General features: G+C 40.7%; 2 protein-coding genes across 5 annotated transcripts in view; both read right to left on the reverse strand.

Annotated features, from left to right (window-relative positions):
• LOC112250624 (lysine-specific demethylase 4B-like) overlaps positions 1–18928 on the reverse strand; it is a 91415-nt gene extending 72487 nt beyond the window's left edge. For 2 of the 3 annotated variants that reach the window (XM_042321952.1, XM_042321951.1), the window contains exons 1-5: positions 18776–18928; positions 8218–8582; positions 7771–7946; positions 4644–4758; positions 366–559 (exon numbers count right to left, since the gene is read on the reverse strand). In XM_042321952.1, the coding sequence (XP_042177886.1) occupies positions 366–559; positions 4644–4758; positions 7771–7946; positions 8218–8568 (836 nt within the window). In that variant the 5' untranslated portion in view covers positions 8569–8582; positions 18776–18928. The remainder of the gene's footprint in view (positions 1–365; positions 560–4643; positions 4759–7770; positions 7947–8217; positions 8583–18775) is intronic. The other variant, XM_042321953.1, reaches the window with a different exon arrangement.
• A 401-nt stretch (positions 18929–19329) lies between these two features.
• The window catches only part of LOC112250623 (E3 ubiquitin-protein ligase UHRF1), a 31391-nt gene continuing 22804 nt past the window's right edge, over positions 19330–27916 (reverse strand). For both annotated transcript variants that reach the window (XM_024420925.2, XM_024420926.2), the window contains exons 13-17: positions 25843–25980; positions 24246–24366; positions 23940–24094; positions 21119–21217; positions 19330–21008 (exon numbers count right to left, since the gene is read on the reverse strand). In XM_024420925.2, coding sequence (XP_024276693.1) covers positions 20862–21008; positions 21119–21217; positions 23940–24094; positions 24246–24366; positions 25843–25980 — 660 coding nt within the window. In that variant the 3' untranslated portion in view covers positions 19330–20861. The remainder of the gene's footprint in view (positions 21009–21118; positions 21218–23939; positions 24095–24245; positions 24367–25842; positions 25981–27916) is intronic.

Below are 27916 nucleotides of genomic sequence, written 5' to 3' on the forward strand. Positions count from 1 at the left end.
GTATAAGAATGACAGATGCTTGAGAAGCAACTGCCAAAGCCTGCCCAGATCCTGAAATCAAGGAACAATTTTGGCTTGCCATTTTTTGATGCGGATGCAACTGAAGCAAAGAGCTGTCGCACGGGTGGCAGGTAGCCTAGCGGTTAGAGCGGCGTTGGGCCAGTAACGAAAAGGTCACTACTGCTACCTGCAACCCGAGCGAAGAGTGATGGGATGGTTGGGCCTGGACAATCAAATTGCTTGTAGGACACAGAGACACTCATATTCACAGAAAAACACACATTTTATTGACCTACAAGTAACACACACAGAGAGCGAGAGAGATGCAAAGAATGGAGAAATAAACCACTAATACAGCCACTGACCATGACTTGGGCTCTCCAAAGTGGAGGTAGTTGATACTGTAGAGATCCATGTCCTCTGTGTGCCAGGCGAAGGTGGTCTTCCACATGCCAAAGTACAGGTAGGGCGTGTTCACCCCCTCGATCACGATGCCACACTCCTGCTCCACCATGTCCAGCAGCGTGTTCAGGTGGCCGATGTTCCACTCACCGATCTCCTGGAAACACAGACACAAAAAAGGGGAGGTTAAAAGGGTTAGTTCACCCAAATCAAATACAACAACAACAAAAATGACAGTTTCCTTACCCAGCCTGTAAGCAGTCTTCTGGACAAGTTATGAAAGCAATGCGTGCTTTTGTTTTGTTTACCCGGCCACTGTTCCAAGTGCTCACTTTTTAGCATTTGTGGCACAAATTTGTGCAAGTCAATGGTTCTGATTTTCGCCTCATGTTCAAATATTTGATTTTATAATTTGGGTGAACTATCCATTTAACACTGTGACCCGATTCAAGCATGTTGGTTATATTTACCAATGTAACAGAAATGTAACAGTGGATTTTGCCCCCGTTCTGCCCCTGAACAGGCAGTTAAACCCACTGTTCCTAGGCCGTCATTGAAAATAAAAATGTGTTCTTAACTGACTTGCCTAATTAAATAAAAAGGTTAAAAAAAAAACCCGTAAAAATATTTTTTTTTTTTGGGCTGTCCCCGACAAACTAAACAACTTATTTGACTGAAAGTCGTCTGCTCTTTCGACCAATCGATTGCCTGAAATTTTTAAACGTGTATTTTTCCATTTATAGACACACCCTATGTGTTTTAATAAAATCAACTACGTGCATTGAGCTTGCCTGATGCTTTAAGCTTACGTTTTGATGCCTCAAGAGGGCGCCAGAGATTTAGAACACCAGAAGAAGAAAAAAAACACCTCACCTGGCCCAACTATTCTCCTCCAGTTCCTGCTGACTTCTCCAGATTCTACTTTTACTCTCCTGAAGTTGCCGGTAATAGGCTACACGAGGAGTCGGCAAACTTTCTCATTTGGAATGCCAAATGTATCTTACCATTTCTACCAATCTGTGTGCCAGTTATGGCCTTCATATGTACATTTTCATAAAACAATTTAATTTATAATAAAGTGTTCATATCTCAAAATGTCATGTGGTTAATCAATATTCTATCCAAATCTAAATTAAAATTATACAATACATATCCCATAACAATCACAGTGGCTACACATGACCTGTCTGCAACAAACTTGAAACATTGTATCAACTATTAACTTTGCTCCAGCCCAAAGTTTGCATGAGCGAATTTGCAACACTGTATAAAATATTCTGGGCCCTCAGTTTCCAGTGCCAGCTAATTCTGGACAGACACAGCTGTAGGCTATTTGTACACGGGATAAGAAGCAGTGCTTGACTTGGACAGGAGCTCAACGGAGCAGAGTACAGGCAACTCAAATGTTCTACTGCTTAACCGCCTGTTCCACTTTGGAGAATATTAGCTCAAAAGTATTGTGGAGCTCCTGTACCTAAATATAAACAGTACCAGCACTCAGAATGAGTACCGGAACCTATTTCAGTCCATGTCAAGCACTGATAAGAAGCCTATTTTATGATGTTTCCACTGGATCAGAGCATTACATTTTTCCCTTTCATACCAAGTGGTAATCGAAAGGGAGAGAGATCTAGAAAGATTTTTCAAATACATTGAAGAACTATTGCAATTCTCAGACGTAAAAACATAATTTTCTTGCTTGCTGCTTGAGGTGAAGAAAACATTACTTTGAGAAGCTTAGGCTTACTTCCATGTGTGTGCGTCCTTACTCAACATTGACAGGAGTGCTCCAAAACAAAAGACAATGGAAAAAAGACAACTAAATTGACAGAACCCGTAAATGGAATAAAATAAATGGAATTACATAAACCAAAACGTGTTTCTCACAAGTGTGGCATAGGTTGCGCACTCTGCAAACAATGTGTTCACTCTGACAAATGAGAAAATGAAGACTGGAATAATCAAAGTAGCCACCCTTTGCCTTGACAGCTTTGCACTCTCTTGACATTCTCTCAACCAGCTTCACCTGGAATGCTTTTCCAACAGTCTTGAAGGCGTTCCCACATATGCTGAGCACGTGTTAGCTGCTTTTCCTTCACTCTGCGGTGCAAGTCATCCCAAACCATCTCAATTGGGTTGAGGTCGGGTGATTGTGGGGGCCAGGTCATCCGATGCAGCATTCAGTCACTCTCTTTCTTGGCCAAAAATCGAACATTTGGACTCATCAGACAAAATAATTCCACCGGTCTAATGTCCATTGCTCATGTTAATTGGCCCAAACAAGTCTTCTCCTTATTGGTGTATTTTAGTAGTGGCAATTCGACCATGAAGGCATGATTCATGCAGTCTCCTCTGAACAGTTGATGTTGAGATGTGTCTGTTAGTATTTATTTGGGCTGCAATGTGAGGCTGGTAACTCTAATGAACTTACCCTCTGCAGCAGAGGTAACTCTGGGTCTTCCTTTCCTGTGGCGGTCCTCATGAGAGACAGTTTCATCATAGTGCTTGATGGTTTCTGCGACTGCACTTGAAGAAACTTTTCTGGATTGACTGACCTTCATGTCTTAAAGTAATGATGGACTGTCGTTTCTTTTTGCCTATCTGAGCTGTTAATATGCCATAATATGGACTTGGTCTTTCACCAAATAGGGCTATCTTCTGTATACCACCCTTACCTTGTCACAACACAACTGATTGGCTCAGGCGCATTAAGAAGGAAATAAATTACTCAAATGAACACACCTATTAATTGAAATGCATTCCAGGTGACTACCTCATGAAGTTGGTTGAGAGAATGCCAAGAGTGTGCAAAGCTGTCATCAAAGGGAAAGGGTGGCTACTTTGAAGAATCTCAAATATAAAATCTATTTTGATTTGTTTAACACTTTTTTTTGGTTACTACATGATTCCATATGTGTTATTTCATCATTTTGATGTCTTCACTAATATTCTACAATGAAGAAAATAGTAAAAATAACAAAAAAAATCCAGGAATGTGTAGGTGTGTCCAATATTTTGTACTGCATATATTTGTTACCACTTGACTAAAACAATCTCGGTCGACCAACAGCCTAACAACCAAATAATCGACCAGTCGACTAATTGGGGTCAGCCCTAAGTGGATTACAGTCTAAACATGTTTTTTAAGGTAGGAAAACAATTATATAATTATGTCTTGAACAATCCAAGGCCTACAGACATGGAGTTGCCCTGTTACAGTTGTACTTCAGTTAGTATTTACCCAGTGAATAAAGTAGATTCCCATTGCAGTCAAAAGACTTGTATAACTAACCCAAGACAGACCAGAGCCTGTTGTTTCCATTGGGAGCAAATTAATCAGAGGGCAGAACAAGGAGGTGAGCAGAGTCAAGCACGAGCTAGTGAGATCTAATGGCGCGTTCTGGCATTTATTTGCATATTTCCGTTAGGGAACGCCTTGTGAAATAACTCTATTTACCCTTGCACTCCAAAACAATGCCTTTTTTTTTTACTTTAGCAAAGGGTAAAGTCTACAAAACACAGTTCACTCAGTTACAGAATCTAGTTTTGGAAACATAAAAAAACTGTATGAAAATTAGCAGAATGGAGGCCAAAATCAATTTCGCAATTTCTCTCATCACCATATTTGATTGTGGGTGGAAACGCCAACAGGATACTTCACATTTATAAATCCGGTGAAATATCTTGTTCATTGTACTGTATTGCAGTTCTCAAGGTCATGTAATAACACATGTTAACCACCAGATGGGATTAAGGCTAAAGAACTAAAAGGATGCACCCAAAAACACCTCAAATGAAAAGGCATCCTTTGTCAATTGAAAAACTAAATAAATGTCTGGGGGGGAAAAAAACTAAATAAATAAAATACACAGATCTAATGAGAACAGATACCAGCGGTTCATCTTTATCGCTGAAATACACCCAGTTCAAATACTTCCATTCAGGGGAATAATCAGAATGGATCTCCTAGGCCATTGGCACACAAATGCTCATTTCTGGTAGTAATTAAGTAAGGAATTCAACACAATTGAGGGTACCTAGTGGAACTTGCTTCAACGTATCCCAAAGAAGTTTATTAAGTAACTTTTATACAATAACTATAGAAATGTCAACTTTTCAACAACAACAAAAAAACAGACAGGTACCATCTAAACTTGTCCCACAAGAAATGCTCATTTACTTGTCCTGCTGCAGAACATTTTGCTACACAACCCATGTATGTGTCACCGGGGCTGACTTACCGGGTCGTAGATGGAGCCGCTGACGTCGGCGCCGTAGATGGGCGAAACAAAGGTGAGGTTCTTCCAGTATTTCCTCTCCAGGTCGTCAAAGTCCTTGTGTCGGGGAGTACAGTACCTGAGAGAGAGGAGGACAGGGCCGTGTTTAGTAGGCACAAAAACGGAAAAAGACGCTTTGAAAGAGAGATACCATCTCAATTTCTTCCAATAAAAAACAAACATTGAAGCACTTTTTTTCTATGGTGTGCCCTAATGAACATGACCCAGTAACAGTCGGGAGATTTAAGAGTGCCTTTCATCCCACGACTAGTCAAGACATTGGATATAGACACTGAAGGTAAAGACAGTAAAACCTGTAGCGTGAATACTGATTTTTCTTGCAAAGCAACCCGATAATATCTAATGACTACAATAATAACCGTATCTAAAGAATGAAGCAAAGGTTTACAATTAGGGCTGGGAATTGCCAGGGACCTCACAATATGACATAATCACAATACTTAGGTGTCGATACGATATGTATTGTGATTCTCACGAGTCTATATATATTGTGATTCGATACTGCGATCTGTTCTTTTTAGATTTGATGTTCCAAACATATTGCTCACTATACGTCTGCAGCAGAGAGACAAGAGAGAGTATGACAAAATGTGTTTTGTTCAGTCATGGAAATAAAAGCACTGAAAACATGTTGGCTCACTATTTAAAAAACAAGATGGAGGACACGCTATAAGATGAAAAATACCAGCGTTTTGGCGCAGGGACAGATGACTAGCGCTAGCTAATGCAACCTAGGAAAAAAAAAAATACATATACCTGAATACGGTCTTTATTCTAGGGCTGGGGCGATATGGCCAAAATATCATATCGGAATGTTTTTCACATTTTTGACAGTATTTTACTGTTTTTGAAGAACAAAAAAAAGCTAAGAATATGTTTTAAGAGTAGTTCATAACCAAATGTTCTGTCGAACCTAAGTGCGGTCGCACAGCTCCACTCGGCCCTGCCGCGCAGAAGAAATATCAGCCCGCGCAGAGAAGCACGCGAATGAACTTCACTCAACTTTCTATTGAGTTTTCCCCTTTGGTTAACACTATTAAGGTTTCACTCTACTGTGAGAACTGTGATCGAGTCAATGCAATATTCGCCACTTTCAATGTAATGTACCCGAAACAAACTACGCAATTAGTATGCAAAACTAGCTGTGCAAGAGATTTTCTTGTGGACAGAACACATTGGAGTAGGATTCTATTGCATTGACAGGCACGACTCAGGCCCGCCTGGACTGACCAGATGTGCTGGTTTTGAGATCAAAGCGAGAGCTATGTGTACCACTTGTGCCCATTTGTTCATATTCTTTGCTAGTTAGTGAGTTTTTAGCCCACAGCTATAGTTAATTTATAGTCAACAAATGGGGGTGGTTTCTTCCTACAAGAGCACAAAAAGTATGCATTTCGAGCCATCTTTGAAAAGCGAGTCAGGTAAACAGCTTTGTCTTAAAGGGTCAGTGTTGTATTTTGAGATGGTATTGAACAATACGTAGAGCGTAGCATAATTTCTCTGATTCTCTGCAATAATGGTATGGGAATAATAACGACATTTATTTTGCAAGCCCTGCAAGTCTCACGGAATGTAGGTCTACATTGAACAAGACACATTGGCTGCTGCTGTAGACTGAATGGTAGAACAGCTACTTCCATGTTAAAAATGTTATGGAATGCATTTTGTTTTTGATGGTAGACCACTGTGGTAGGCCTACATTATGATCAAATAGCCACAGTAGCCTACTTGGCCACTGTTAAAACTGTAACTTAAAGCGGGTACACCCTCAATGTTCACAGCGTTGCACAGAATTTTCACAACATTCAAGTTTGCGCTCAACAGACCGGAAATTTGCCCAGTGCCTAAATTTTGTTCATGACTTTAGGGTGGCAACACATGAATTATAAGTGATTTCAAAGTGGGATTTCTCCATTCTGATTGTTTAATACTGTTCAATCCAACATTTATTATAAGCATTTGTCCATTTCTGCACTTTTGTTATTATTTCCACACTGTGGCATATAGGGCTGCATGATATGGGTAAACAATCAAGGCCTTGTTTATTGGTGTACTGTTGGAATCATGGAAGTATAATGATTATTGTAATTCAATAGTTGAAATATAGTGGGCAACACTTTGAATATATTGTTGTTTGACATGACAACAAATAAATAGGAATTATTGTGACAGGGTAGGAACCCAAGTGTTGGTCAGTGTTTCCCAGGGGACCCTATACGATGTTACATCCCACTTCTTCGTGCAGATAGCTAGCTAGCTATCAATGCTGGCTAACATATTCATGCCTATTCCTAATTCATGCCAATCGCCTATTCCTCTCTGATTCAGAAGACACTGTTGCACAAACAACACGCTGATCTAGACCTACACTAGCACTGATATCAGCCTGTATTATCTAGCTAGGTTTGCTTTAACTGATTACATTTAGCTAGCTAGCTGTTCAGCTAACTAGCAATTAGCATTAACAGCAAACATTTATTTTTAGTTTTAGCCATAACTTGCTAAGAAAAGACAAACTAGCTGTTTGCAGACAGCAAGATACACAAACTAATAGTGTTACTACAGAACGCTTTGAAAGCATCATCATTGTCAACAACATCTTGTTGTGTCTGACCATGCAGAATGCAGAGTGAACGGGAACTGCTTTCCTTGAGAGGCAGGGCTTGTTGTGGGAAGCAGCATGCAAGAAGAGGGAGACAACTTGAAAGTAGCAAATGGAGTAAACTACAAAAACTGGCATTACACATGCCGGAGTTGCGTATCACATTTAACACTTGCTATTTAAACTGCCTTGATTCTAAACATATGTTGTTTCTATTGTAGAAATAAAAATAGAGTTTTGAGAGCTGTAATAAAAAAGGGAATTACAAATGAAATGTATTGTGAATAATATTATTAGCAAACCTAACATTGAAATACTGTTATAGAAGGTAAAGTAAAAACCCAAACCGATCAGTGCATCAATATCGGTACATAGTAAAAGACAGTACACACCCAGCCCGTATCTCTTCTGCACTGTTTTGACTGTGTCTCTGAGTGTAGAATGGCTGGTAGCTAGGTGAGGACCTACGTTCTGCTGTTGGCCAGTTGACGGTACTCCCCGACGGTCATGGACTTCTTCTGGATGTTGTACTGGGTGAAGAGGCCCGACTGGCCCGTCACCACCTGCATGATGGGAGCAGGGATCACCATCTCCTCGATGGTGTCGTACGACTGCCGCGGCTTCCAGCCCTTAGGAGGAATCACCTGCGAGAAGAGGAGGGGGGACGGAGAGAATGTGAGCATGAGATTGAAAGAGTAAAAGAGGGGACAGAGCAAGAGAGGGGAGGGGGTAGAGAGAGCGAGAAACATGTGGCAAAAGTAGGTGGAGCTACAGTGACATTGCATGGCTGAATTCAAACAAAACTGTCAGAATCTAGAGCACCCAAAATATACACAATAGGACTACTTTTTCAGAGTAGGTCAGTTCTAATAGGTCAGAAAGCCATTTATATGAAAAGTGTGTGTATGTGTGTACCTTTGCCAGGCCTGCACGGTGTGCTCCTTGAGTCTCCATGTAGGCAACGTATTTGGCAAAGTCCTTGAATTCCTCCATGGTTGGCCGGAAGGTCATGATCTTACACCCCGGGTTCATGACTGGGACTGGAGGAGCTGGGGTAGGGGCTGGATCTGAGGCTAGCTCTGGGGCTTGAGCTGAATCTGGGGTTAATTCAGGAGCTAGGTCTGGGGCTGGATCTGGGACCAGGTCTGGTGCTGGGGCTAGGTCTGGTGCTGGGGCTAGGTCTGGTGCTGGGGCTAGGTCTGGCGCTGGGGTTGACGCTTCCAGCGACATGGTGGCAGTTGGATCTGGGGGCACTGTCAATGACATGGAGGCAGGTAGAACTGAAAATACAAAAGAGGACAACCTATAATCTACAACAACAAAGCAATAAGACACATATGGTCACAGGTCTGACTGTATCATGTGTTTCAGAGGAGTGCTGATATAGGATCAGGTCCCACCTGTCCATGAAAACATGTTCATTTTGATCTAAAAGGCTAAATTGATCCTAAATCAGCACTCCTACTCTGAGACACTTCATACATAGGGCCTCCCGAGTGGCGCAGCGGTCTAAGGCACTGCATCTCAGTGCTAGAGGCATCATTACAAACCCAGGCGGTATCACAAGCGGCCTTGATCGGGAGTCCCGTAGAGCGGCGCAAAATTTGTCCAGCATTGCCCGGGTTAGGGGAGATTTTGGCCGGGTTAGGCCATCATAGTAAATAAGAATTTGTTCTTAACTGACTTGCCTCGTTAAATTAAAGGTTAAATTAAAAAAATATATATATATTATTTGGCCCCTGAGCAACAGAGAGGTTTAGCCGAATGAACGACTAATGACAAGGAGGTTAGAATATGATTCTAAACACTTCTACATTAATTAATGTGGATGCTACAATGATTACAAATAATCCTTAATGAATCGTAAATAATGAGTGAGAAAGTTAGACGCAAACCATGTACAACCAAATAATGTTTATAAAATTATTATTTTGGTCTCATCGATTGTCAATCCCTGCTTGTATAGCTCATTTACACTGAACCAAAACATGAACACATCATGGAAAACATTGGTCCCATTTTCATGAGCTGAAATAAAAGACTAGAGAAATGTTTCATGCACACAAAAAGCTTATTTCTCTCAAATGTTGTGTACAAATGTCTTTACATCCCTGTTGGTGAGCATTTCTCCTTTGCCAAGATAATCAGGTGTGGCATGTCAAGAAGTTGATTAAACAGCATGATCATTACACAGGTGCACCTTGTGCTGAGGACAATAAAAGGCCACTCTAAAATGTGCAGTTTTGTTACACAACACAATGCCACAGATGTCTCAAGTGTTGAGGGAGCTTGAAATTGGCATGCTGACTGCAGGAATGTCCAACAGAGCTGTTGCCAGAAAATTGTCCACCAGAGCTGTTGCCGCCTCCAATGTCGTTTTAGAGAATTTGGCAGTACGTCCAACCGGCTTTACAAACGCAGACCACGTATAACCACGCCAGCCCATGACCTCCACATCCGGCTTCTTCCCCTGTGGGATCGTCTGAGACCAGGCACTCGGACAGCTGATGAAAGAGAGTATTTCTGTCTGTAATACAGCCCTTTCGTGGGGAAAAACAAATTCTGATTGGCTGGGCCTGGGTGACATCCCCAGTCATGTGAAATCCATAGATTGGGGCCTAATTAATTTATTTCTATTGACTGATCTCTTTACATCAGTGGTTCCCAAAATGTTATAGTCCCGTACCCCTTCAAACATTCAACCTCCACCTGCGTACCGCCTCTAGCACCAGAGTCAGCGCACTCTCAAATGTTGTTTTTGCCATCATTATTAAGCCTGCCACACACACACTATACGATACCATACATTTATTAAACATAAGATGGAGTGTAATTTGTCACAACCCAGGCTCGTGGGAAGTGACAGAGCTCTTATAGGACCAGGGCACAAATAATAATATAATAATAATCAATACTTTTGCTCTTTATTTAACCATCTTATATATGAAACCTTATTTGTTCATAGAAAAATGTGAATAACTCACCACAGGTTAATGAGAAGGGTGTGCTTGAAAGGATGCACATAGCTCTGCAATGTTGGGTTGTATTGGAGAGAGTCTCAGTCGTAAATCATTTTCCACACACAGTCTGTGCCTGTATTTAGTTTTCATGCTAGTGAGGGCCGAGAATCCACTCTCACATTAGGTACGTGGTTGCAAAGGGCATCAGTGTCTTAACAGCGCAATTTGCCAAGGCAGGACAATCCAGAAATCTGGCAGTGCCTTCTGATTAAATTCAAATTTTCACAGAACTGCTTGTTGCAATTTTGATGAGGCTCTCTTGTTCAGATATCGGTAAGTGGACTGGAGGCAGGGCATGAAAGGGATAACGAATCCAGTGGTTTGTGTCATCTGTTTCGGGAAAGTACCTGAAAATATTGCACACCCAACTCACTCAGGTGCTTCGCTATATCACATTTAAACATTGTCTGTAAACTTGAGTTCACTTGCACACAAAAAAAAATCATACAATGATGGAAAGACCTGTGTGTTGTCCTTGTTAATTAATACAGACAGAGAAGAACTCCAACTTCTTAATCATAGCCTCAATTTTGTCCCACACATTGAATATAGTTGTCCCTGTAATCCTAGATTCAGATCATTCAGGGGAGAAAAAACATCACCCAGGTAGGCCAGTCGTCGTCATGCAATCGGTCAGACAAGTAAAAATTCTGGTCAGTAAAGAAAACTTTAAGCTCGTCTCTCAATTTTAAAAAAATGTGTCAATACTTTGCCCCATGATAACCAGCGCACTTCTGTATGTTGTAAAAGCGTTACATGGTCGCTGCCAATATCATTGCATAGTGCAGAAAATACACAAAGAGTTCTGGGGCCTTGCTTTAACAAAGTTAAATTTTCCATTTTCACTGTAGTGTCCAAAACATCTTTCAAGCTGTCAGGCATTCCCTTGGCAGCAAAAGCCTCTCAGTGGATGCTGCAGTGTACCCAAGTGGCGTCGGGAGCAACTGCTTGCTGTCTCCCTGTCATGGCTTTTGCACCATTAGTACAGATACCAACATGAGCAGCAGCTATGTTTGGCTACATACGGACAGTTAGTGGAATTCCCACAAGAGAATATTAATATGATTGGATGTTAATTATTTCACTAGGCTACCTGTATTTGACATTGTGTTGTTATTTCGCTGAACACTAGATGGTTTCATGTTGGCAGCGAAACGAGGCCATAGGCGTCGCTAGAGCACGATGGAACAAGGAAATCTCGGCCTGCCAAACCCTCTCCTAACCCAGACGACGCTGGGCCGATTGTGTGCCGCCTCATGGATCTACCAGTCACAGCCAACTGTGACACAGCCTGGGATCGAACCCGGGTCTGTAGTGACGCCTCAAGCACTACGATGCAGGTCCTTTAGCCTGCTGCGCCACATGGGAGGCCCACGCAAACTGATTTTAACGAACAATTGATCCCACAAAAAATGCGTCCCTCCGTTGAATTTCAAAATTCCGATGTGGCCCTCGAGCCAAAAAGTTTGCCCACACCAGTTCTAGACAATTCTATGCTTCCAACTTTGTGGCAACAGTTTGGGGAAGGCCCTTTCCTGTTTCCGCATGACAATGCCCCCGTGCACAAAGCGAGGTCAATACAGAAATTGTTTGTCGAGATCAAGTGGAAGAACTTGACTGGACTGTACAGAGCCCTAACCTCAACCCCATCGAACACCTTTGGGATGAATTGTAATGCTGACTGCAAGCCAGGCCTAATCGCACATCAGTCCGACCTCACTAATGCTCGTGGCTGAATGGAAGCAAGTTCCCGCAGCAATGTTTCAACATCTAGTGGAAAGCCTTCCCAGAAGAGTGAAGGCTGTTATAGCAGCAAAAGGGGGACAAACTCCATATTAATGTCCATGATTTTGAAATGAGATGGTCAACGAGCAGGTGTCCACATACTTTTGTATAATTAGCACAGGTCACAAGGTACACTACATGACCAAAAGTATGTGGACACCTGCTCGTCGGGGCTGGTGTCCCAATTTGACGAACTGACTTGTTGGAAAGGCAGTATCTTATGTTGATGCCATGTTGAAAGTCACTGAATAACTGCCAATGTTTGTCTATGAAGATTGCATGGCTGTGTGCTCCATTTTATAAAGCTGTCGGCAACGGATGTGGCTGAACTCGCCGAATCCACTAATGTGAAGGGGTGTCCACATACGGTTGTATTTATAGTGTATGATAGTAACTGGAGACTGCGTCCAAGATGTCCACTGTTTTCAAGCAGGGCCTAAAATTAACACCCGCCAAATGCAGGTAGATTTTGGCATTGGCAGGTAAAGATGTCTATTTTAGCAGCCAAGTTGGTGGGTGGTCAGGGCTCCACAGTGTTCGCATGTAAATAAAAACAGTCAAGTATGGTCACATTTTTAGTAAAAACTCATTGCTGCAGTAGCTATTTTCAAACTATTTCTGCCGTTTTGTTTCACAGCTGGTAAATAAAAAAATTGCACAGTCAAAAAACTACGAATACTATATAGCCAATTCAACATCGGGCTGCAACACTGCCTGGCTGGGGGCTGTGCGCACGTGACGAGCTGAGTGAAAGATGCATTTTTAGAAGTGCTGCACACAGGAATAAAAGTTGGTCTAATTTACTTGAAACAAAAGACTTTGTCCTTGTGTTTCTTTGCTATTTACATTGTTTTGTTCACTATCTAGGTTGTTTTTCTATGTTTGAGTTTCAACTAGTAGGGAAGAGAAGACTACTAGTCTTCTTCTAGTCAGACTCAATCTCACAGTCGAACTACCACGGTAACCTACTTCACTATTTTATTTTTATAAATAGAGTACGAGTCAAAAGTTTGTACACCTACTCATTCAAGGGTTACTTTACTTGTACTATTTTCTACATTGTCGAATAAATGGTGAAGACACCAAAACTATGAAACAACATATGGAATCATGAAGTAAACAAACAAAAAAAAGTGTTAAACAAATCCAAATATATTTTATATGTGAGATTCTTCAAAGTAGCCACTCTTTGCATTTTCTCAACCAGCTTCACCTGGAATGTGTTTCCAACAGTCTTGAAGGAGTTCCCACATATCCTAAGCACTTATTGGCTGATTTTCCTTCACTCTGCAGTCCAATTCATCCCAAACCATCTCAATTGGGTTGAGGTCAGGTGATTGTGGAGGACAGGTCATCTGATGCAGCACTCCATCACTCCTTGGTCAAATAGCTCTTACACAGCCTGGGTGGGTTGGGTTATTGTCGAGTTTAAAAACAAATGATAGTCCCACTAAGCCCAAACCAGATGGGATGGTGTATCGCTGCAGAATGTTGTGGCAGCCATGCTGGTTAAGTGTGCCTTGAGTTCTAAATAAATCACTGACAGTGTCAACAGCAACGCACCCCCACACCTCCTCCTCCATGCTTCACAGTGGGAACCACACATACGGAGATCATCCAATCACCTATTCTGCGTCTCACAAAGACAAGGCGGTTGGAACCAAAAATCGTACATTTTGACTCATGCGACCAAAGGACAGATTTCCACCGGTCTAATGTCCATTGTTCGTGCTTCTTGGACCAAGCAAGTCTCTTCTTCTTATTGGTGTCCTTCAGTGGTTTCTTTGCAGCAATTCGACCATGAAGACCTGATTTCTGCAGTCTCCTCTGAACAGTTAATGTTGAGATGTGTCTGTTACTTCAACTCTGAGAAAGCATTCATTTGGGCTGCAATCTGAGGTGCAGTTAACTCCAATGAACTTCCTGTCCTGTGGCGGTCCTCATGAAAGCCAATTTCATCATAGCGCTTGATGGTTTTTGCAACTGCACTTGAAGAAACTTTCGAAGTTAATGAAATTTTCCACATTGACTGACCTTCATGTCTTATAGTAATGATGGACTTTCATTTCACTTTGCTTATTTGAGCTGTTCTTGTCAGAATATAGACTTGGTCTTTTACAAAAATAAGGCTATCTTCTGTATACAACCCCTACCTTGTCAACACAACTGATTGGCTCAAACACATTAAGAAGGAAATAAATTCAACAAATTAACAAGGCACACCTGTTAATTGAAATGCATTCCAGGTGACTACCTCACGAAGCTGGTTGAGAAAATGCCAAGCGCGTGCAAAGCTGTCATCAAGGCAAAGTGTGGCTATCTGAAGATTCTCAAAAATAAAGTATATTTGGATTTGATTAAAACTTTTTTGGTTACTTCATGATTCCATTAATGTCATTTCATAGTTTTGATGTCTTCACTATTATTCTAAAATGTTTAAAAAAAAAAAAAATGTAAAAAAATAAAGAAAAACCCTTGAATAAGTGGCTGTGTCCAAACTTATGACTAGTACTGTATAGGATGGGATATACACTGCTCAAAAAAAAGGGAATACTAAAATAACACTTCCTAGATCTGAATGAATGAAATATTCTTATTACATACTTTTTTCTTTACATAGTTGAATGTGCTGACAACAAAATCACACAAAAATAATCAATGGAAATCAAATTTTTCAACTGTGGTTATCACCTGCAGAACTCCTTTATTGGGGATGTCTTGCTAATTGCCTATAATTTCCACCTGTTGTCTATTCCATTTGCACAACAGCATGTGAAATTTATTGTCAATCAGTGTTGCTTCCTAAGTGGACAGTTTGATTTCACAGAAGTGTGATTGACTTGGAGTTACATTGTGTTGTTTAAGTGTTCCCTTTATTTTTTGAGCAGTGTATAGACATGATGGACAGTACATGGATAGAATATTTAGTCTGTAGGATAGAATAGTATGTATACAGCAATAGTTAAATAGAATGGCATTCACTAGAATACAGTATTTACAGTTGATGTCAGAAGTTTACAGACACCTTAGCCAAATACATTTAAACTCAGTTTTGCACAATTCCTGACATTTAATCCTAGTAAAGATCCCTGTCAGGATCACCACTTTATTTTAAGAATGTGAAATGTCAGAATAATAGTGGAATGATTTAGTTCAGCTTTTATGTCTTTCATCACAATCCCAGTGGGTCAGAATTTTACATTCACTCAATTAGTATTTGGTAGCATTGCCTTTAAATTGTTTAACTTGGGTCAAACGTGTCGGGTAGCCTTCCACAAGCTTCCCAAAATAAGTTGGGTGAATTTTGGCCCATTCCTCCTGACAGAGCTGGTGTAACTGAGTCAGGTTTGTAGGCATCCTTGCTCGCACACGCCTTTTCAGTTCTGCCCACACATTTTCTATAGGATGAAGTCAGGGCTTTGTGATGACAACAAAGTCAAGGTATTGGAGTGGCCCTTAAGCCATTTTCAGCAACTTTGGAAGTATGCTTGGGGTCATTGTCCATTTGGAAGACCCATTGCAACCAAGTGTAACTTCCTGACTGATGTCTGGAGATGTTGCTTCAATATATCCACATCATTTTCCCTCCTCATGTTGCCATCTATTTTGTGAAATGCACCAGTCCCTCCTGCAGCTAAGCACCCCCACAACATTATGCTGCCACCCTCGTGCTTCACGGGTGAGATGGTGTTCTTCGGCTTGCAAGCCCCCCCCTTTTCCTCCAAACATAACCATGGTCATTATGGCCAAACAGTTCAATTTTTGTTACATCAGACCAGAGGGCATTTCTCCAAAAAGTACAATCTTTGTTCCCATGTGCAGATGCAAACCGTAGTCTGGCTTTTTAATGGCAGTTTTAGAGCAGTGGCTTCTTCCTTGCTGAGAAGCCTTTTAGGTTATGTCAATATAGGACTCGTTTTACTGAGGATATAGATACTTTTGTGCCTGTTTCCTCCAGCATCTTCACAAGGTCCTTTGCTGTTCTTCTGGGATTGATTCGCACTTTTTGCACCAAAGTACGTTCATCTCTAGGAGACGGAACGCGTCTCCTTCCTGAGCGGTATAACGGCTGCGTGGTCCCATGGCGTATATGAGTTTTAATGATTCCAAACTAAGTGTATGTAAACTTCCGACTTGAACTGTATTAGAACTAGGGAGGCAGGATATATCGGTGAACATATCGGAATCGGCAGATATTAGCTAAAAATGACAACATCTGTATTGGCTGATGTCTAGTTTAACGCCGATGAGCAAAACCGATGTCAAAGCTGACGTGCATACCTATATAACGTAGGTTCATGACAATGACGCCAAGTAAAATGTTACTCTATACGCACAACACAGCATTCCTAACCTAGCCCACAATGTCTGTGTGGATCAAGCAGTCAACAAGTCAAGCAGTCATTTCAAAGAGTAACAAAATTTCATCGAGACAACTCAATGGCGAAATCCATTAAAGCCAAGGTAATGGAATTCATTGCCCTTGACAATCAAACATTCTCTGTCGTGGGTGATGTTGAATTTCGCCGACTGGCCTATCACCGGTTAACACTACCAAGTGTGCTATTTCTCCGATGTTGCCCTACCGGAGTAACACAGTCATAGCGTCACTGTTATTAGCTTCACGACATACATACTATGGAATGCCGTTTGGGTCTTTGCATGTCAAAAAATATACAGTAGCACTGTCAAAGCTGTACAAAAAAAGTCTACAAACAAGCAAACACCAGCCACGAACGACGTGTTTACAATACTGCGTTGGTAACAAAGCATCATTTGTTCGACCGCAACTTCTGGTGTAGCTAGCTTTAGCTTGGTACCTAGCTAGCACCAATACAATCAGCCTGAAAACAATGACCAGTAGAAACTGCAGTCCTTTTCATTATTCTTAGCAATGATTTAGGAATGAAGCTAGCAGCCAGCTAACTTCATCTGGCTAGTGATGCTCGCCCGGACCGGGTTGTGAAGCTAGGCACAATAAGGATTAGGCACAATAGTGAAATTTGCAGTTTGCCTTCAAAATAAAAGCATGTCATTGACAGTGATGCAAATTAATACAAATAGTAGAATTATGCCATACTTTTATTTTGAGGGCAAACCGCAAAGTCCACTATTGTGGTTAGCTTCACAGATGGGTTCGACCACCATTAATCAAATAAGAACTGTCTTATAAATTAGGGTTATTTTCGATGATGACGCCTAGCTATATAGTTACCTAGTGAACTATAGCTACTGAAACGGATGTCGTGTTGCTATGTTTTGGGGAAAGAACATTGTTTGCATCCATGAGCTAGCTAGCTACGAGACAACTTTACCAGTATCATAGCATACGTATCAATGAATCGTTGTGACATGAAATACGAGTGATCGTGTAATCAATGTGTAATAACTACGTTAAAAAAATGATGAACGCGTTAAATTATGTGACGTGCATTCAGGTCCTAATAAGTCAACAAGCTTATTTGACACGTCAAAAAATATACTATAACATTATTTGACACGCAAAGACCCAAACGGTGTTCCATAGAAATCCTGGTTGAGAATGAAACGACAGAACAACGAAACAGCACAGCAAGTAAGTGAAAGAAAAAGGTATTGATTATGTTTTACTGGTAATATGCCAATATGTCACTCACATTTAATCTAGAATAAAAACACTTGATCCTGTCACTTCTTAGAATTCTTTGTGATGTTATTACTATACATAACCTGCATTCCATTTTTTTCCTTCATTTTGATAGTAAATACTATGGAGATGCGACATTGAAGAACACTCACTAACCTTGTTCTTAAATTCACTCATACACGTTTCTAAATTATGCATGTGGTATATGGTATGACAGGAGACACGCACAGGCAGTTACAGCTGGCTATAAAAAAAGAGGAAAAAAACTGGGGAGCTTAAAGCCAATTACGTTTTCTGACTGGCTAGCTTCACATATAGAGGAGCTAGAAGTTGTAGCTAGCATTAGCACACGGACTGAACTGGCAAACGGAATATAGATTGAAAGTAGACATGAATAGCATCACGGACTCGAGTTATTTGTAACGTTACTTAGCTAGCATAATTAGCACGTCTTTCAAGGTAGACGCAAACTATAGCTACGTGCAGAAATGGCTCGCGTGCACGAGTATGATGACCGTCGTGACGTACGTAGCAAACTCGATACTCAGAATGAACCTTGGTTCAGAAACAAAATATGACAAGTATGGATCAATCCAAAACGATTGCGTGGGGTCACTCGTGTTAGCACTAATTGCTAGCTACCTTGGTGCCAGAGATATGCAATTAAAGCTAAGCTAGCGTTAGCTACCTGGCGCTAGCAAACCACAGCTGACATTTCTTAGAGCTATATTTGCTAGCTAAAATTGGTGTTCTTACACTACGTGTAAGAAAACGCAAATGTCCAATGATGGTAAAACTTTCAAACGGTAAGTGTCGAATGGCCGGTTATGAGTTCATTTGAATTGACAACCTGTACACTACAACCCGTGCGCAGCTACAGTCCGCAGGCTGCCTTCCCCATTCCATAAAAGTCAACAAAACAACCACCACCATTGCTGCTGCTGGCTTAAGCTAGCTACAACTGTTTAGATCACATCGGAAATAACATTTGTATCTAAGTGCATTTGATCCCCCCAAAATTAAGCAAATCATGCAACATTACCTTTCGCAGCAAATTATTTTCCTTTTTCCTCAATCGATTTCTCGTTTTGTAAAATCCACACGATCGATTACCGTTGAGCATTAGCTAGTTGGTTGCACACAGACGAGCTCGGCCTCACGCCTCCTTCTCGAGCTTCAGCGCAATGATTGGCCAGACCATGTTTGTAGGTATTCACTGGATACGTTAAAAAGGTTTTATTTGGCTGATCTTGTTGATAGATGGATAGATGAACCAATAGCAAGAGCCAAAACAACATCCGGTTTTGAAGGGGTTAACTTCAAGGAAGCGTCATTTTGCAATATCTAAATTGACCAGAAACAGAATTACATAAACGTTTACATCAAAAGTCCTCTGACCGGTGTTTCTCTGAAGAAATTGACACTTGATCGAAATAGAGCCATGTTATTAGGAAAAGTGCAGCATCCTTTACAACAAGACGTGTACATAATTTCATAAATAGCAGAGAACCTATGGATTTCAGCCAGGCAACGCTTGCCAAAAATGTATTGTAAGATGTGGCAGCATAACGAATAAGCACTTTCAAAAGGACATACTTAGTTCTCTATGCATTTATTGTAAAAAATAACACAAAAAACCCGACAGCAATCATAATATTTAACAAAAGGCACCATTTATATTCTTTATATCTCAGTAACATTTCAATTTTGCTATTTTTATTTTATAAAAAAGGTTGAAGATGTATTGGAAAATTCTGCACTTGGGAAACCATGTGCAAGCAAGTTACTTCTAAAACTACAAACAACTAAAACATGTGCTAAAAAATATACAATTTGAAAATATACATTTCCAGTCTATGCAAATGTTGTAAATATTTGGGATATTACTAACATCTGCAGCTACTGGCATTCATTTTGCAATAAAACACAAGCAGAAATATGAAATTGAGCTAAATTCAATTTCTGGATCTTAAATATTTTTCTGTTGAACCACTACGGTCAAGTTCAACAGAGCTAGATGTTTTCCACAGCCCTGCCATGAATCAAAAGGTTGTGGCACACCTAAACAGCAAATTGTGCTGAACCCTACAATGGTTACAGGTTTTACATCTTTGGGTTTGTTCAGATGGAAAACGTGTGCTTAGACCGCAGTTAAAGGGTTAAGGTGAAATACATTTTACAACTAGGAAATAATTACTACAAAATAGAAAAATCTGCCATTTCATAGATTAGTGAAAGGTATATGTTTCTGTGGAGTATTTTTGCTCTGCTCAAATTTAAATAAAATGTTCAGCAACTCCATCAGATATCACATGGCAAAATAAATGAAAAGGGTTTTTTGAAAGAGTAAACATACATTTTAAAGTACGTACATTGCTGGAATGTTAATTAATTCAACACATAAAATGATCACATCCACCACAACTAAATAATTTCTATAGAAAATAGAATAACTTTAGGGTTCAATATCAAATCCAAACCCATCATTCCTTCTATTATAGCCCACAGTCATGTACTCAAAAACAAGTTGTTAAGGACGCAGCAACACGCGATGCTACGTGTAAAACAAGCCATTGAGCGATGGCAGGCACAATCTAAGATCAGGACATTCACTCAAGCCCTGGATATGGAGGACATTTTCTCAAAACAGGGTTGCAACGGATTTATCAGTTGTGCTTCGCTTATGAAATACATGAGCTAGGAACAGTACTATTGGACATAAAACTTTGAATATAAAACATACATTCTATAAAGGGAGTGTTTTCTAAATACAAATGTATGCAATTGATTAAAATCTATTACAAAATGTTCTGCGATGTATCCATATCGTATACATCTTAAAACTGCATGTGCTTGAAGGAATTAAACTTGTGTATTGATTTTGGCAAGTCAAGTTCAAATGCATTGTTACAGAAGAACGTTAGATACATTTGATCAAGGCAGTTTCATAGCTACAGTTCGTTACAAATAGGACTGGAGAAGATGGGGTGGCATTTCAGCAACCAAACAGGACAGCGTTTTACATTTGCTAATTATATTAAGAAAGTTTTTTTGTTGTTGCCTGTACTGCTTAACTGCCCTCATAGTTCATGTAGTCCACATGCTGGTCAAGCAGCTGGAACGAGTTATCACCGTCCACTGCTGTATCCTGGGAAGAACTGGTTGAGAATGGCTTGGAGGGGTTTGTTGACACTCATTGGGTTGTTTTTGCCTAGATCGTGCCTGCATGCTGGGCAAGAGTACACCTCTGCCTTGAAAGACCGCTGAAGGCATTCCTAAAATAAATGAAAAATAATGCACCTTTCAATACCTCTTGCTAAATTTTTATTGCTCTTATGGAAGCAAAGGAAAAATCTCAGTGCAAGGCTAGCAAAGATCAACTTACCCTGCAGACATTGTGTTGGCACTCAGTGGTGATAGGTTGAAATACCACTTCTTGGCAGCATATACACAAGAAAACCTCCTCGACTTTGCTCAGGAATTTCTGGAAATGCAAAAATAACTGTTAAGTACCTAGTACCCAAACCATAGTAAGTGAGGAGATTGAGACATTAAGAAGCTGAAAAACAAAAGTATTTTTATGCATGCCATTTCCTCCTGGTTGCTAAAATTCTAATAGTTAGCCTAATTTCAGTTTGTGACAAAACAAGCAAGTATAATGTAGAGAGCTGGGGTCTCCAACAGGTAGATCCACCTTATTTTTCTCCCCCATTTTATTCCATCACAAACTGTCATATACACAAAGCTCCCGGCTACTTTCCAAACATATCCACATTTACATTATCTCACCCCTGGTTAGCCACTATTGGCTTAAAAAAGCTAACCGTAACAGTATCTGCATGTCTGTTTGGTGTCTGTTTGGTGCGCATGTTTGTTTACCACTCCTTATGTAGCCAGTTAGCAATGCTAATGATAACTGTCTTGTGGGCAGACAAACTTTCCCCAAAAACTTTAATATTTTAGATTTAACCTTTATTTCAATATGGCAAGTCAGTTAAGAACAAATGTATTTATAATGACTGCCTACACCGGCTAAACCCGGACGACGCTGGGCCAATTGTGTGCCGATCTATGGGACTCCCAATCACGCCCAGTTGTGATACAGCCGGGACTGGAACCAAGGTGTCTGTAGTGACGCCTCTAGCACTGAGATGCAGTCTGCGCCGCTTGAGCGCCTTAATGAAATGTTAACTGCAGAGTAGGCTTACTTGAGAACTATATTATGATTATTTGTATCAACTGGGCAGCCATTGGTTTTACAAACTCTGCTATGACGCAGCAGTTGGCCCAACAGAAACATCAAAACCAACACATTCCTCTCTTTCTAGATTCGCAATTAAAGGGGAATTACACAAAGCCAAATGTATTTGTTTTTACAGACCTCAAATTGTCTTTTGATGTAATTTAAGCATTTGACATGGACTCAGAACATCCATTTGTTGATCCTCTACGAATGAGTAAAATGTTTATCCCAAACCACAAAAAATAAAAACAAGAAAATGATGGGGCCTGTGGGGCCAAATATGGATAATTAACCATTCTAAAAAAAATAAAAAAACAAGGTTGGAGACCCCTGGTGTAGAGAATCATTGTACACCATATCTAAACTGCTGGTGAAATATATGTTCCATAACCAGTTATTGTATTTTCAGCTTGTGTACAAAACAGAAAGACAGCATAGAAATAGTGCATATAGAACAGATCTACTGCTTCTTAGACTTCATTTCAATGAGAACGACAGATCCAAGACAATTATTTCCATGCAAATTTAGTCACGTCGCCCTAAAAAAGTGACATATTGGACATTTTACAGGGTGATCCTATATTGGTGTAGTGATGAAGATAATCGAAAGAACCAGCATTACAATGTTCAGATTAGGGTTCTACGGATATCCGTATCACAATACTAGGAAGAAAAGGAAATAAAGCAGACTTACCGTAATTGATGGACTATTAAGCGCACCTGAATATAAACCGCACCCACTGAATTATTAAAAAAATATGTATTTTGTACATAAATAAACAGTCTATAAGCCGCAGGTGCCTACCGGTACATTGAAACAAATGAACTTTACACAGCCTTTAAACGAAACACGGCTTGTAACAAAAATTAAACAGTGGCCTACCAAGAAAGTCATTGGTCACCATCTTCCTCCTCCTGTGCACTGAAACCACTGAAGCCATCTCCTTCGGTGTCGGAGTTGAATAGCCTCAGAATTGCTTCATATCCGATGTTGGATCGTTTTCATTGTTGCTCTCGTCACTTTCATCCGGAGGCAAATACCCCGCTGAGCTCATGCTGCCCCTTCAACACGCAGCAGTCCAGCCTTTCGAAACCCGTTGATGATAGTGGACTTTTTGACAATGCTCCACGCTGTCAGGACCCACTGGCAGACTTGACCATAAGTGGCTCTTCGCATGCGGCCCGTTTTAGTGAAGGATTTCTCCCCACTTGTCATCCAAGCCTCCCACTGAACAAGGAGCGCCACCTTAAATGCACGATTTACACTGATGTCGAGTGGCTGCAAATACTTTGGGCCATCTGCTTTTCTTCCCTCTGAAAGCTTTTGTTGTCTTTTTGCACTGAGTCAGTTCCTCACGCTGCTGCTTTCCAACGTCTTATCATCGACTCATTAAGGCCAAGCTCCCGTGCAGCAGCTCTATTTCCTTTTCCAACAGCCAGATCGATCGCCTTCAACTTGAAAGCTGCATCATATGCATTTCTCCGTGTCTTTGCCATGATGAGGGTGACAAAATTACTACCGTAATCAGAATGATGGGAAGTTTGAGCGCACTCGATTTACGTCACATTATGTGACGGTGCTCAGTTTTTTGGCGGCATGAATCTTGTGAAAGCGGGAAAAATCCATAAATTAGCCACGTCATTGTATAAACCACGAGGTTCAAAGCGTGGGAATAAAGTAGCAGCTTATAGTCCGGAAATTACGGTAATTACTTGAACAGTCCTGATGGAAAAAAATTGCCTTGTTATCACCCAGTCACGTGTTTATTTCGCAAGCTATAGCACACAATATTTTACATAAGGAACATAAGAGCTTAGATTGCTTTGTTAAGGAAAATCTGGTCTAGTAGTATAGTGGCACATGTATCGTGATAACCCTAGTTCAGATGGTCACAACAAAGACCAATTGGCTTTGCATTGGCATAAATTCCAATAATGTGAAATCTGGAAAGGCTTTTCTTACCGGGCCAAGGGCCAGAGACTCCATGGCTTCGTCCCACACCTTCCTGTTGGGCTCGTCGTCCTTGATCCAGTCCTTCTGTTCTTTGGTCAGTTTGTAGGCCTCCAACTTCATCTTCTTGGGAGTGCCCTTCGCTGGCGATGACTTCTCTTCAGCTTCTGCAACAAAAAGGCCACCAGTGTGTCAGAAGACATGTTAAATTATTATATTAAAACATTTTCAGCTGTATTCTCAGTTGGAAATCTGAACTCTACCAGTGTCTTGTGTGGTTAAAGATAATTCTAGAGCTACTTTAAAGAACTCACTCACCATTAGACTGAGACTTTCTTTTCCGCTTCCCTTTGGTGGGTGTTTCAGTTACCTCCTCGTTCTCCTTCTCCTTGTTCTCCTTCTCCTTGGCAGCCTGGGCTTCCAGATAGCCTTCTGGATACTGAAACCAAACATATTCCTCAAAACAAGAGCTTAAACTGCATAATAACCTGAGCTACAGTTAATACCTGGTTGCAAAAAAACTCACATTCACCTAATTTCAGTTAGTCACAAAACAAGAAATGTATGTGAATCATGGTACAATCTAAACCATTGTGTGGTTGGGATAAACAATTATTAGAACAAATATTTAAATTCTATAAAATTATAGTTATGACGATATTGATATTTGACTCCAAGTACCAATTCGCAAAAAAATAAATAGCTAGGTAGCGTTGGCTATACCTGCGTCAAAGTTCTCTCATCCTGTAGCTTGTTCACCATCTTTTTAAATAGTTAGCGAACATGTTCAGTACTTTTACTACCACGACTGGTCAAAAGTAATTCTCTGCAGCAGACGTCCGGTGAGTGTATATTTTTTTGATACACCACCCTGTTCAATTTATCACTCCTACAGACAGTCACATGACCGTGTCTTGCTACAAAGCATGCAGAGGCATTCAGTTACTGTTCGATTAAAACGCAAGAGTGGACAAAACGAGTGACCTAAGAGACATTGAGCGTGATATGATCGTCTGTGCCAGGTGTGCCGGATCCAGCATCTCAGAAATGGCCACCCTCCTGGGCTTTTCACGCACAACAGTAGCTAAGGTTTACCGATGAATGGTGCGACGAACAAAAAAACCTCCAGTCAGCAGCAGTCCTGTGAGCAAAAACAACTCGTTGATGAGAGCGGTCGAAAGAACGGCAAAAGTTGTGCAAGTTAACAGGCGGGCCACAAACCAACAAATTACGGCACAGTACAATGGTGCTTTGCAAAACGGCATCTTGGAACACGCAACCTGATCCTTGTCATGGATGGGCTATTGCAGCAGAAGACCACAACGGGTTCTACTCCTATCAGATGATAACTCAAAAGCAGCTCCAGTGGGCACACGATCACCAACACCGGACAATTGAGGAGCTGAAAAAAGTTGCCTGGAGCATGACCGCGAGTTCAGTTTACTTGAGTGGCCTGCGCAGTCCCCAGACCTCAACCCAATAGAGTATCTTTGGGATGAGACGTTCACAGCATGCCTGTACCGCCGTTAAATCTGCAGCAACTGTGCCACAGCATCAGCATGGGCCAATATCCCTGTGGAACATTTCCAACACCTTGTAAAATGCCCTGAAGAATTCAGGCTGTTCTGGAGGCAAAGGGGGAGTCCGACCTGGTACTAAGAGTTGTGTACCTAATAAATGTTTTGGACACCAAATCACAAAACATATCTGCACCTAAGTATTGTTATGCCTCTTCAAAAAAAAATATATATATATATATTTATTTATTTTTTCAGCTGGTGTACAAAACCGAAAGACACGCTTAATTTTAAAAAATGTAAGACTTGCTTTCAATGAGATCTGTAACTCACATGTCTATGTAAATTGTGTCAGGTCGCCGAAAAAGCTACATAATAGACAATCCATGTCGCTTCACCTGCATGATGAGTCCCAGTTTCTTGATGCGTTCCTTGCCGTCCCGGGTCCATGGCGCTGGCTCGTCGTCATTTCGTTTAAGCAGATACCTCCAGACGAGGAAGCCAGACTTGCCCTTCTCTGGCCAGTATTTCACCACCTGGAAAAGAGACAGGCATTTGGTTTAGTCAGCATGGAACGGAGATGCCATTTACACTTGGTATTAATATGTGACTAATATAGAGACAAGACATAATAACAACTGACAAAGATTCATTTTATTAATATTTTAAAATAAAAAAATAAAAATCAGGATAGAACAGCAGCTTCTGGTAAGAAAAAGGGTGGCGTTAATGCATATTTGTAAACAAAAGCTTGTGCACGATATCTAAGGAAGTCTCAAGGTTTTGCTCACCTGAGGTAGAGTATCTCATGATAAGCTGTAGACCACACTATTTACCAAGAGAGTTTATCTATATTTCTCATAGCTGTTATTTACCACCACAAACAGATGCTGGAACTGATACCGCACTCAATGAGCTGTATACGGACATAATCAAACAGGAAAACGCTCACCCAGAGTTGGCGCTCCTAGTGGCCGGGGACTTTAATACATGGAAACTTAAATCCGTTTTACCTCATTTCTACCAGCATGGAGTCCAATGCGTCCCTATTGAGCAGTGAATGGGCTATCAACCAGATTACTTTTTCTCCGTATTCCCTAAGGTGTCTACAGCATTGTGACGTAGTTTTACGCATTTATGTTGAAGAATACCCGTAAGCGGCTATATTGCGCAAGTGGTCACCTGATGGCTCTCGCGTAAAATACAGAGGTAGCCATTATTTCAATCGGTCCCACTTGAAAAACCATTTGTCCCGGTGGATATATTTTACCGAATAGATATTTGAAAAACACCTTGAGGATTGATTATAAACAACGTTTGCCAAGTTTGTCAATATTATGGAGCTAATTTGGAATATTTTTTCAGCGTTTTCGTGACTGCAATTTCTCAGCCAAACGTGAAGAACGGAGCTATTTCGCCTACAAAAATAATATTTTTGGAAAAAAGGAACATTGGCTATCTAACTGGGAGTCTCGTGAGTGAAAACATCCGAAGCTCATCAAAGGTAAACAATTTAATTTGATTGCTTTTCTGATTTGTGAAAAGGTTGCCTGCTGCTAGCTGGACAAAATGCTATGCTAGGCTATCGATAAACTTACAAATGCTTGTCTAGCTTTGGCTGTAAAGCATATTTTGAAAATCTGAGATGACAGGGTGATTAACAAAAGGCTTTGCTGTGTCTCAATATATTTCACTTGTGATTTTCATGAATAAGAATATTTATGTCCGTTGCGTTATGCTAATTAGTGTCAGTCGATGATTACGCTCCCGGACCTGGGATGGGGAGTTAAGAGGTTAACTGACTTGCCTAGTTAAATAAAAAATAAGTGACATAACATTTATTTTCATTTAGTTCTTTTCTCATCCCAGGAATTCACGGTATTACCAGCATAGCACACAAGGGGGCGCTAAAAAGCCCATTGGGACTTACCCGAATGCTAACAAAATTACCAACGAATAGTGAAATCACAGCCACTGTTAGCTAAATGCTAACGAGCAAAAACTAACAAATTAATTTCAAAGACGGGCAAAGCCAGCTCAGTTATAAAAGCAAAGCTAGTAGCTACCAAATGTAATTGTCAGTGAGTGTGGACATTTACAAGTGAAAGTGAATGAGAAATTGTGCAAATGAATAAAGTTATGCTGTTCTGAAGAAGAAAAGAAGAAAAATACTAGCAGGAAGCACAGGGAATAAAATCCAGATCTCTGACTTCTGGCAGAAAGTCATAAGATATCTGACAGCAAACATTTAATAGTGAATTGAATTCAACAGAGACTCGCCGATGGCTATAGAACGCTATGGACCAGATCCCGCCGTGCTATTTACAAACATTTTACTGGCTCAACTGTTCTGGGGAACTACGGTAAGCTTCATATTGTAAAGTAATGTGACAGGTGAAATTAAGAACGAACCTGCTTCATCTCTACGTACTGCACAAGGTATTAACTTCTTGCGTCGAGCCATCCCGGATC

This window comes from Oncorhynchus tshawytscha, linkage group LG05, assembly GCF_018296145.1.
Source record: "Oncorhynchus tshawytscha isolate Ot180627B linkage group LG05, Otsh_v2.0, whole genome shotgun sequence".
NCBI classification, from domain to species: domain Eukaryota; kingdom Metazoa; phylum Chordata; class Actinopteri; order Salmoniformes; family Salmonidae; genus Oncorhynchus; species Oncorhynchus tshawytscha.